Source organism: Cebus imitator, unplaced genomic scaffold (assembly GCF_001604975.1).
Source record: "Cebus imitator isolate Cc_AM_T3 unplaced genomic scaffold, Cebus_imitator-1.0 Scaffold34, whole genome shotgun sequence".
NCBI lineage: Eukaryota > Metazoa > Chordata > Mammalia > Primates > Cebidae > Cebus > Cebus imitator.
The window spans coordinates 9,215,621-9,227,200 of NW_016107349.1; the positions used below are offsets into that span (position 1 = coordinate 9,215,621).

Sequence of the window (11,580 nt, forward strand, 5' to 3'; positions counted from 1 at the left end):
AAAAAATTTTTTTTAAATAAACCCTTGGATTCTAGACACAGAGGCTTACCTGACTCCTCTCCTTGTCCACTTTCTTAAAACACTTATTCAATGACAAATTGTGTCTCACTGAGTTTTTCCACCCAGTAGGTGCATTTGCAAAATACGGAAAATGTTCCAAGATCCAGTTGTAGATATCCTTCACCGGCAGGCGCTTGGTTGGAGAGTCCTCGATGGCCATAAATATGAGGCAGCTGAAGGAGTAGGGGGGTTTGCAGTTAGGGTTCTGCCTGGCATCGTAGGGCATGTCAGAGTGGGCGGGGGACGGGGGGGTGTCGTCGTCCAGGTCCTGGACGGGGCTGACACTCCTGAGGACCGACTCCCCAAAGCTCTTCAACAAGTTCTTGCTCTCATGCAGCCAGTTCAGGTTGGTCAGCTCTTCATCTTCCATGGCCCCCTCTTCTAATCGGATGTCAGGCAGAGAAAAGTCGAGGTCATCGTCTTCTTGAAGGGCCTTGGAGAAACCGCTGCCCCGGTAACACTGACTCAGTCCACTGGAGACACTAATTCCTGAGCTTTCTGGCTTCTTACTGGGAGGCATGACTGGACCCATTTATGTGAAGGCTCCTAGTAAAGACATCACAAAGAAATGATGAGCTGGCGAAGCCCAAAACAGAGAGGGAGACCGTGCCCCTCTGATGCTGTCGCCACCCCCTGCCGCCTCTACAAAACCCCCGCTACACAGGAACACTACCTTGTGACTTCCACACTGAGCAACACAACCCCACAATTCCACCAAGAGAGAAACGCTGATGAGAAAAACCAGCCCACCATTCACCTGGCAAGATGGCCTGATGCCCCTTAAATAAGACAAGACTGATAACATGGCCAAGCACAGTGGCTCACGCCTGTAATCCCAGCACTTTGGGAGGCCGAAGCAGGAGACTGCTTGAGACAGGAGACCACCTTTAAGCTACATTAAATTTCATTGCAATTTTTTTTTCTTCCAGAACGGAAGAAAAGCAAGTAACTTCAGGCACCACACCAATATATGGGAACATAAGACAGGCCATTAACTGAAATTAGAACTGGTGAAAAAAGTCAGGAGAGCAACTGGCAGTTTCAAGACAGGAAGACGAATTCAACAAAACATGCCACAGAATCCTATCCCTCTACCCCTACCCGCCACCATCCCCATTTTTATCAGTGACCTAGAACATGGAGTAAAATAACATCTGATGAGAAAAGAAAACGGGGAGGTGGTACATTTACAAATAGAATGACCCCTCCAAACACAAAGCATGTTCAACCCTCCAGCACCCAATGTAACACAGAAAGAACAGTAGATAACCAAAAAGGTCTCTGTAGCGCTAAAACAATATGCTCGGTTTAACAGTGTTAGGTTTTAATTCCTCCCACAAACAACCAGTAAGAAAATCAAGCACCTTCTTAGAAAACGAATGAACCGTCTAGTCATGATGGCTCATGCCTATAATCTCAGCACTTTGGGAGGTCAGAGGCGGAAGGATCACTTGAGTCCAGGAGATTGAGACCAGGCTGAGCAACATGGCAAAACCCCAACTCTACTAAAAATACAAAAATTAGCTGGGTAGGGTGGCATGTGCCTGTGGTCCCAGCTACTTGGGAGGCTGGGGGAGAGAACTGCTTGAACCCAGTTAAGTTGAGGCTGCAGTGAGCTGTGACTGCACCACTGCATTACAGCCTGAGTGACAGAGTGAGACCCTGTCTCAAACTTTTTAAAAAGAAAGAAAGAAAATGAACATATTTAAAAGCAGAGACACAGGCCAGGAATGGTAGCTCACGCCTGTAATCCCACCACTTTGGGAGGCCGGGGCAGGAGGATCCCTTGAGCTCAGAAGTTCGAGACCAGCCTGGGCTACATGGTGAAACACCATCTCTACCAAAAAAATCCAAAAATTCACTGGGTGTGGTGGTGTGTGCCTGTAGTCCCAGCTACTTAGGAGGCTGAGGTGGGAGGATCACTTGAGCCCAGGACGTTGACGCTCACTGCACTACAGCCCAGGCAACAGAGCAAGACCCTGTCTCAAAAAAATAAATAAAATAAAAAAGGCAAAGACATGACCTTTCTATGTCTCTTAAATGTCCATTAACACCACATCTAAAACAACTGCCACTTCAGCTGGGGAAGCTCTATTAGGGAATTCTAGAAGGCATAATCCTGGGCACTAACCAACCAGCCAAGGGTGCCTGTGAATTATGGCACCTTCCCTCTTCCAACAGGTAGAACCTGCTAGATGCAAGGACTAAGGGGGAGTTGCTGTGAGATGCCCAACTCTTAAAGAGAGAAAACGTCATGAGGCATCGTAGTACAGACCAGGCAGGATGCTCCAGATGCCTCGGGTTCACTCACAGCGAGTATTTCCATCTGTCAAATAAGGCGATTACTCTGACACATTTCAGAGAAAAAACAAGCTAGGATCTTTAGGCTTGAGGATACAGCAGAGTCTGGTCCCATCCTGCTTTCAACTTCTTTATGAATGAAATAAAGCATCACTTGTTTTTCTTCGAGTTTCCTCAGATCCCAACAGAAAATTTTCTGATGACCAAAATATGCACACAGCAGAGTATAAAAGAGAACTACCCAGCTACTAAAGTCAACTTTAGCTCCAAATGAAAGTTTTATGTCTCCTGAGCTTCCAAACAGGAAAATTATATCATGGCTGACAGTAAAGTAATTTAATTGCACTGTTGCTATGACAACATGCTGCTCTCTTTCTTTTTAATTTGCTTATTTGTCAGTAGCTTCCCAGAGGAACTAACACGCTATTCTCCATGTTTCCTTTTGTTTTAAGCAAACACTGCCAGCAATATGGTTTTAGAAGAAAAAAATGGCATTGTCAAGAAGAGAGGGTTATGGGAGTTCAGCACCCTTAGATCGAGTGTGTACTTTGTGCTGGGTCCCCGTGCCCTCCAACTGCTCACTGCATCCCTATAAATCCCGCATTTTATAGCAACAGTGTGAAGAGCTGCTGATCACTACAGTTTCATGTTAAAAAAAATAAAACCAGAAACAAAAAAAAAAACAGTTCCCAGAAACCACAGCTGAGGAGTTTTCCATTATTATACTCTAACTACAGAATTCGCCAAATCTTTTTTTCCTCCTGTTTTAGAGGGGGAAAAAAAAAATCTGGATCATGTGAGTTGCAGTTAAGCAAACATTTTTAATCTGCTGCCAACAAGGCTGCTCCACCAGATACGCAAATAGTTATTCACTGGTGACCTCCTTACAACTTTTCTCTACACACACACACTCTCCCTCTTTTGTTTTTTTTGTGACTTGCTGTGTTTTGTTACCCTTTTTATTTTTTTAAAGGAGAAAATACGGCAGGAAAGCTTAGTTTCTCGCCTAGTAATCAGGTCTCCAAATAACTGACAAAGCCATTACTGGTCCAGCTCTGAACAGACGTTCTATGCGAACTTTTAAAAGTTAAGAAATCCTCGCAGAGCGGAGCAGTGCAGTCGCGAGTTTGGGGGGCCGGGTCACCCCCCCCACTCCCGGCACGCACGCGCGCGCGCGCGCGCACGCGCTTCACTCTCGTCTACTGTACTTGTCAAAAACATTTCAAGGGGACCTGCGGGAGCGGCGATTGGCTGCGCCCCGCGTCAATCAGCGGCGTTGCCGGGCAACAGGGGAAACTGCTCTTCTCCGCGTATACAGGGCAATTGGGAGCTCGCATACCTTCACTGCCGGTCAGATGTCATAAACCTTTTATTGGCCGCACCGCGGCGAGCCTCGAAAACAAATCAATAAAAGCCCGCCGTCCCCCAACTTATCCACGGCCCAAGGAGGGTTTCCAAGAGGGCCGGGATGAGGAGGGTCGGGCTTCGGGGGTCTCCGGAGACGTTCGTTGCCTGTGCCAAGTCTGCACAGTTTGGGGGGGGGAATCTTTGTTAGGAGCCTGTTTCTCATCTTGGGGTCTCCTCTTGATCGGCACCCTCTCCCCGGCCCGGAACGGCGGGGACCCCGTCCTTTGCAGACAATACCAACTCTGTTCCTTGCGGGCGTCTTTTCGGAAACCGAGGCACCGGGAAGCAGCACGCACGTCGAGGCAGGAAACTCTTCCGACCCGGCAACTTCCCGGCTCGGGGGCTCCCGGGACCCCCACCCAGCCCTCCCCTCAGAACCTGCGGGGTCCGTCGTCTTCCAAGAGCCGCGAGGTAGTCTCCAGCACCGTCTCGGACGCGCCCTCCGCCGCGGGTCCCCCAGAGCCCACGCGGCAGCCGGCGGGAGCGGGGCGCAAACTCACCTGGCCGGAGCGGGGCGCGGGGGCGCGGGGGCGCCGCTGCCCTTCAGCGGGAGCCGACAAACTTTCGCGGGAGCCCGGCGGGCATCGCTCGGTGGCCCCGCTAAGGACGCGCGGGCGCGGCGCGGCGAGCCCGGGGCGGCGGGCGGCGGGGGGCGGCCGCGGGCACGGGCGGCAGGGGCGCGGGGGTCGCGGCGCGGCATGGGACCTGCGGCGTCCGCCGGGCGCGCGGCGCGTCCTCCCGCCGGCCCCGCCGCTCTCCCCGCCCCGTCCCGCCTCCCGCTCGCCTCCGCCGCGGCGCGTCGGGCCGGGGCGCGCCGAGCGGCGAGAAATTGTTTCCACTGCAAACAAAAAAAGGCGACACATGACCAGGCAGGAGGAGGGGAAGCGCGGGGAGGGAGGAGGGCGGAGGGAGGGACGGAGCGAAGGGCGGAGGGAGCCGGAGAGAGGGAAAACGTGGGCCTGGCCGCCAGAGGCCTGGGGCGCGGGGCACGGACCCGCCGGGGCGGCCCCTGCCCGAGCCCCCCGAGCCCCCTGGGCGCAGCCAGGACCGAGCCGCGCGGCCTCGCCTCCTGGGCCCCGCGGGGCGGTGGTGACCGGCGCGGGTCCCGCGACCCAGGGCGGCCGCGACCGTGGGCGGCGGGGCAGGTGGGGCGGGCGGCGCGTGCCCTCTCCCCTCCCTGGGCTCCGGCCACACGGGCGGGCCGGCGCTGCGCTGCTGGCAACGTGTCGCGGGAACGCTCCTACCCCATCTGCATGCCTTACATGGCTCGAAAGTAAAAATAAAGAGAATTACGATGCGGGCGAGGCTTGTGGGGGTGAGAAGAGGAGATTCCACTTCTCCCCAGTGCTGCGTCCTGGTAGGACCCCCAGGGCCTTCAGAGTCCTCTCCCAGCGCCCACCTCGTGCCCCGGAGGTAGGCACCGCGGAGTCCCACCCAGGTGGCCGCGTGTCTCCCGAGGGAGGGCGGGTGGCCATTACAGGGCAAGAGGCACGTCCTAAAGGCCACGCCGGTGGGGCCTCTCCAGTGGGTTGTGCGGAACGCCCCGGCCGGCCTAGAGCGAAAACAGGTCTCATTTCCATCTCATTTGAGCTCTCAGGAACCAGACTGACAATTCGCAAGCCACCCAGCGAAATGGTGCAGCCACCACTCTAAGCCTCTAGGCAGCTCCAAAGAATAGCACCCACTGCTAAAGCCACACCAACCAGCCGCCTTGGGAGAGGATGAGAGGAAGAGTCCAACAGGACACCCTGGTGGTGACAAAAATAAAAATGTGACTGCACATCTCTCCCAGGTAGCCAAATTGGTTGTTTCCTCTACAGAGGAAAAGCCCAGGGCACCCTTCCTGCCACCCACCCCTGAGCCGGTGGACAGGACATTGTGAGCTATCTGAAAACTGCAGAAAAACCAGCCAGTGGACCTGGAGTGAAAGCTGTCTAGCATGCAGTACTTTTAAACCTAGCCAAAAGGAGGGGCGAAGGGAAACAACAGCTAGGCTTCTGAAAATTTTTTCTATCTCAAAAAATAAGCCCCTCCATCTGAGATTCATTCCCCCTACCAAAGGTTCAAGATGGCAGGTGGCAGGTCCTCAGCAAGGATGCGCCTTTTCGACTCACCAGAGACCTTACTACTTCCAAGTATTGTGGCGTCTTTCCATAAAGAGATAGGTGGGTGGTGGACGCCCGGGGATGGCCTGAGGTCATCCAGCCCCACCCCTTTGATTACTGAGCACTTGATGTGACCTACCCAAAGTCACTAAGCAAAAGGCACTGGATGGCAGAGACAAGTCAGATGATCTCTGAAGTTTCTCGCCAGGGATCCTCACTCCGGGTTAGAAGTGGTAACAAAGCCAGGATGAAACAATGTGTACCCTGCTCTCCTGAGGTCTGGCTAATGCAGGTCCCACCGTCCATCAGGCATCAGTTGAGGGTGCTTATTCTCCACCAGAGGAACCAAGGCCAGAGAACTTTGTCCATGCCCTTGCTGGCCTGGAGAGAACGAAATCGCCCCCTTACATCTTTCCCTTCCATCCCCAGCTGCCAACACCGCCCCCTGCCCCCACCATCCCCTAACTACACTCAAACAATAGCCAGAAATCTCTTTATATTAAGTAGAGGTGGCACCTTATTTTTCACCCGCCCCAGTCCCCTCCTGCTTTCTCAGAGTTCAAAAAGAGGGGATGTGCCCATGGAATATATCTTTTTTTTTTTTAAGAGACAGGGTCTTGCTGGGTTGCCCAGGCTGGAGTGCAGTGGTGATTCACAGGCGCAATCCCACTACTGATTGATCAGCATGGGAGTTTTGACCTGCTCCGTTTCCAACCTGGGCCGGGTCACCCCTCCTTAGGCAACCTGGTGGTCCCCTGTTCCCAGGAGGTCACCATATTGATGCGGAACTTAGTGCAGACACCCGATCAACATAGCGCACTACAGCCCAGAACTCCTGAGCTCAAGCGATCCTCCCACCTCAGCCTTCTGAGTAGCTGGGACTACAGGCATGCGCCACCAAGCCTGGCTTTTTTTTTTTTTTTTAAAGACAGAGTTTCACTCTGTCACCCAGGCTGGAGTACAGTGGAGCATTCTCAGCTCACTGCAACCTCCACGTCCGAGATTGAAGCACTTCTCCTGCCTCAGCCTCCCAAGTAGCTGGTATTACAGGTGAGCACCACCACACCTGGCTAATTTTTGTGTTTTTAGTAGAGACGGGGTTTCACCATGTTGGCCAGGCTGGTCTCGAACTTCTGACCTCAGGTGATCTGCCCACCTCGGCTTCCCAAAGTGCTGGGATTACAGGCGTGAGCCACTGCGCCAGGCCAGAGTATATCATTCTTAAATCTCTTCGCCTCCAGTGTCTGAACCAGTCATCTCAGGTGAACAAAAATGAAAAGACATGAGCTTTGGCCAGAAGAAGCCATAAGCAGACGGTGGAGCAGATGAAATAGCCTACTTTAATTGTCTTGCCTCTCTTTCCCTCTGTGTGTTTTTGCTTCTTGCATTCTCAAACATTTTTCTTAATTTATCTCTCCCATTACAGTTGCAGCAAGAGATGTGAGAAGGTGTCACCCCGAAGAGGAAGTGGTAGACCAGCCCTGCTTGATGTGGACAGCAGGGGACACATGTCTGCCTGTCTGTCTGAAATGTGGGATCCAGACCTTTACTGAAAGCCAAAGCAGGGCTTCTTGTGGTCTTTTCCACCTTCTAAATCCATAGAACCTCAGCTATGGGGCATGCTTCCTGACCTAGGGTTCAGGGACCAAATTCATTTAGGAACAACCCCATTCGCAATTCCCTCACGAACTTTCAGAAAGGACCCTTGTGTCTTAGATCCTGAGAAGTCACAAGTAAACAAGCGGAATTGTCTAAACCATTATCTTATCTACACTTTTACAAACACATTTAACAGCAGAATCCTATATGTGCCCTAGAAATCGCTTTGAGAAACACTTATTTCCTTATTGGGGACTAATGGGACCATTCTGCAGCCCCATCTGGGCATGGGCTGGAGAGCACATTAAGTATCTGGGAGCTGGAAGACCTCAATTCTAGGCTTATACCCCCGTCAGCGTGGGACCTCAGTTCCTCCTCCAAGGAGAATGCTCCTCCCTTGATGTTTTGTACATTTTTTTTGCTAAATGTTTTCCTGGTCAAGGAGGTTAATTCCCCAGTCGGGCGCGGTGGCTCACACCTGTAATCCCAGCACTTTGGAAGGCCAAGGCAGGTGAATCATCTGAGGTCAGGAATTCAAGACCAGCCGACTGACATGGTGAAACCCCATCTCTACTAAAAATACAAAAATTAGCTGGGCATGGTCGTGCACACCTGTAATCCCAGCTACTCGGGAGGCTGAGGCAGGAGAATCGTTTGAACCCGGGAGGTGCAGGTCGCAGTGAGCCAAGATCATGCCATTGCACTCCAGCCTGAGCGACAGAGACAGACTCCATGTCAAAAAATAAAAATAAAAAAAGAACACTAATCCCCCTACACACACACACAATCACTGTCACTATTGGTTATTAGAGCAGCATGGCTATTTATGGAATAGTCAAGTACAAAACCCAATACACCCCATCCCCCTTGAGACAGTACAACTAAGTGAGCAGGTGCAGCCAGGAAGACCTGAAAGGCTGTCCAAAATGGTAAGAGTCCCAAGCAGGCCTGGAAAGACAGTCTCCTGGGGAGGGATCCTGCAGAGAGACTCCAGTACCAAGGATACATGAGAGGAAATACTGGGAGCTGGGCAGGCACACACTGCCTGGCTTCAGGGAACCCTATGACTTTCCTGCTTCCTTCTATAGCTCTGCTCCACTCCCTGCCCTGCAGGTTGGCTTTCTCTGCTCAATGATGGCCACACAGGGCTGCCAGCGCCAAGCCCTGAGGCCTTCGGACTTCGGACTTTTACCACCCACCACCTTCAGACTGCCTCAAATCTTCCATGACATAGTTCAACTTCTCAGGAAAATAATGTGATTGGTCTAGACTGAGTCACATGACTCCCCTCCATGCCCCCCCAATACCTCCCCTCTCTGGCTAACAGCTGAGACAAGGGACATGGTGTAACATCTGGGGAAGGGAGGGGAGATGACTTTGGAAGTGGGATATCTAATAAGGGTGAGTTGGTGTTTAACCTGTGGAAATGGGGAAGGGGTGTTCTTGACCTGAGCTGCTCACCCGGGGATGCCCATCAGAACCACCCAGAAGCCACACCTAACCAACTAGAGTCTTCTAGGATGGCACCTGGGTATGTGCATTTTGAGAAAGCACAAGGGATGATTCTGCTTACAAACTGCTCTTCCAGGAGAAATCGATGGCACAGTTTTATCAAATCTGACTTGATTATATTAGAAGAGGAACTCATTCACTGAACAAATATTTGCTGAGTGCCTACCAAGTACATGGCATTGTGTTAGGTGCCAGAGATAGGCAGTCTTTGTCCCTACAGAGCACACAGATTAGGGGCTAAGAGTGCAAGCATCATATCACCAAACTCCTTGAATACCAGGGGGAGCAGTTCATATGTGTTGAGGTCATAGAGCAAGGGTGGCTCATTGAATATTTTTGAGCTTAGAAGCTGTACTATCAGAGATATGATTTTTTAAAAAAAAGATAAATGGGGATGGTGCATCCAAGATGAATTTCAGGAGAGGAAGGGAGAAACTGTTAGATCGAAGGCCCGCAGAACAATTCAGAAATCACTGCAGTAATTCATACAAAACAGAATGAAGACTAGTTTTTTTTAAGATGTGTTTTAAAAATTGGGAAAAAATGCTAAAATCGTGGTTTCCTCTGAATGTTAGAGTATGGGGTACTTTTTTGTGTGCTTCTTTCATACTTATCTATATTTTTCAAATAAACACCCATTATTTGAAACATACATACATACATTTATTTGACAGGGTCTGGCTGTATCATCCAGGCTGGAGTACAGTGGTGCAATCATAACTCACTGCAGCCTTGAACTCCTAGGTTCAAACGATCCTCCATCCTCAGCCGCCAAGTAGCCCGGACTACAGGTGCATGCCACCAGGCCAGGCTAATTTTTGTGTAGAGATGGGGTCTCACTATTTTGCCCAGGCTGATCTCAAACTCCTGGCCTCAAGCAATCTTCCTGCCTCAGCCTCGCAAAGTGCTGGGATTACAGGCATGAGCCACTGCACCTGGCCCATTCCAGGTGCAGTGGTTATAATGTCATAAGGAGTTTGGGGTCGGGGGGTGGAGTCTATTGGGACAGTGATTCTCAAACTTGAGTATGTATCAGAATTACCCAAAGGGCTTGTTAAAACACAAACTGCAGGCCCCACCCCCAGAGTTTCTGGTTGGGGAGGCGTGGGCTGGGCCCGAGGAGCTGCATCTCTCACAAGCTCCCAGCTCCTGCTGGTCTGTGGACCCACTTTGAGACCCAGTGAATCAGAAAAGAGTCAGTGAGACTGGAAAAAATGAATGTATGAGAGTCTTCAAAGGAAGAAACAAGAGGATTTGTCAAACGATTGAATATGAGCAGAGAGGGGGAGATTATGGTCAAAGATAACTCCTTAATCATGGGTTGACTAAGAGTCACTTTGAGATAAGATCTGAGAATGCTGTTTGTAAGAGTAAAAAAAAAAAAAAAAAAAAAAACCTCCTCACTTTCCCTCTGTGGAAAAGAGAGAGAGCCCCCCCTCGGCTGGCAGACTCTTAACATCTTGGTGAGTGTAAAGTCTTGGTCAAGCATCATTGGAACTTTCTGGTCAACATCTCTTGGGATTTTCCTTTTGTGCCTTCTTGCTGTTTACTTGACAGATTCTGAAGGATGGAGCCTGGGAAAGGGCTTATTAGAATTTCTCCAGCAGGGAATGGAGCCAGGAGGCTTACTTGAAGAGAGAAGAGGGGTGTGTGGTGAGGGAAAGTGCAGCTGAACTGGTAGGGTGAAGTTCATCAGCTCAGGTGCCCTCGCCAAACCTCAGCTTATCAAGCCGTCTGCTGGAGGCAAAATGGAAATACAGAACCTGTCAACTCCCCTTAGAGCATAAACGGAAATGTAAGCCGATGATCTAGAATCCAGATTTACTCAACTCATTCCGTCAACAAATATTTATTAGGGATGTTACTCCTCGATGTCCAGTACAGAGTGGAGGGGACTGGGAAGAAGGGAAGAAGTCAGGAGAAACTGAAGACATGGCACCTGCCCTCAAGGTTGGGAGTAGGTCTATAAGCATTTATAAAGCAATGAGAAATAAACAAACACACACACAGAGTCAAACACCAAGACCAGCGGTGGCAAGGAGCAGTGGTTAGACACAGACCAGGTTCATGCTCTGACTTTACCACTTACTGGCAGGTTAACGTTAGTCACGGTTCTTAACTTCTTTCTCTAGTTTTCACTTCTTAGGGCTGTTGTGAAGATTAAGTAAATTAATCTTTGTAAGGAACATAAAACAGGGCTCTGGCACTTAGTAAAAACTGTTATTGTTAAGCAAAGAAATCAAAAGAAAAATCTTGACATATTAGACTGCATACCAATTTAGAATTGAATGCAAAATCAGGAGTCATAATAAAATTTTAAAACAAATGAGGATATATTGGCCATGCAGATGAAACGGTTAATATTTTTAATTTGGCTTGGCGCGGTGGCTCACGCCTGTAATCCCAGCACTTTGGGAGGCCGAGGCGGGTGGATCACGAGGTCAAGAGATCGAGACCATCCTGGTCAACGTGGTGAAACCCCGTCTCCACTAAAACTACAAAAAATTAGCTGGGCATGGTGGCGCGTGCCTGTAATCCCAGCTACTCAGGAGGCTGAGGCAGGAGAATTGCCTGAACCCGGGAGGCGGAGGTTGCG

General features: G+C 50.6%; 1 protein-coding gene across 6 annotated transcripts in view; it reads right to left on the bottom strand.

Moving 5' to 3' along the window:
- FOXN3 (forkhead box N3) overlaps window positions 1-11,580 on the bottom strand; it is a 485,408-nt gene that overhangs the window by 266,191 nt on the left and 207,637 nt on the right. For 4 of the 6 annotated variants that reach the window (XM_017524545.2, XM_017524549.2, XM_017524548.2 and 1 more), the window contains exon 3: window positions 50-606. In XM_017524545.2, coding sequence (XP_017380034.1) covers window positions 50-592 — 543 coding nt within the window. In that variant the 5' untranslated portion in view covers window positions 593-606. Of the gene's footprint in view, window positions 1-49; window positions 607-4,268; window positions 4,627-11,580 lie in introns of those variants that run through there. The other 2 variants (XM_017524550.2, XM_017524547.2) reach the window with 2 other exon arrangements.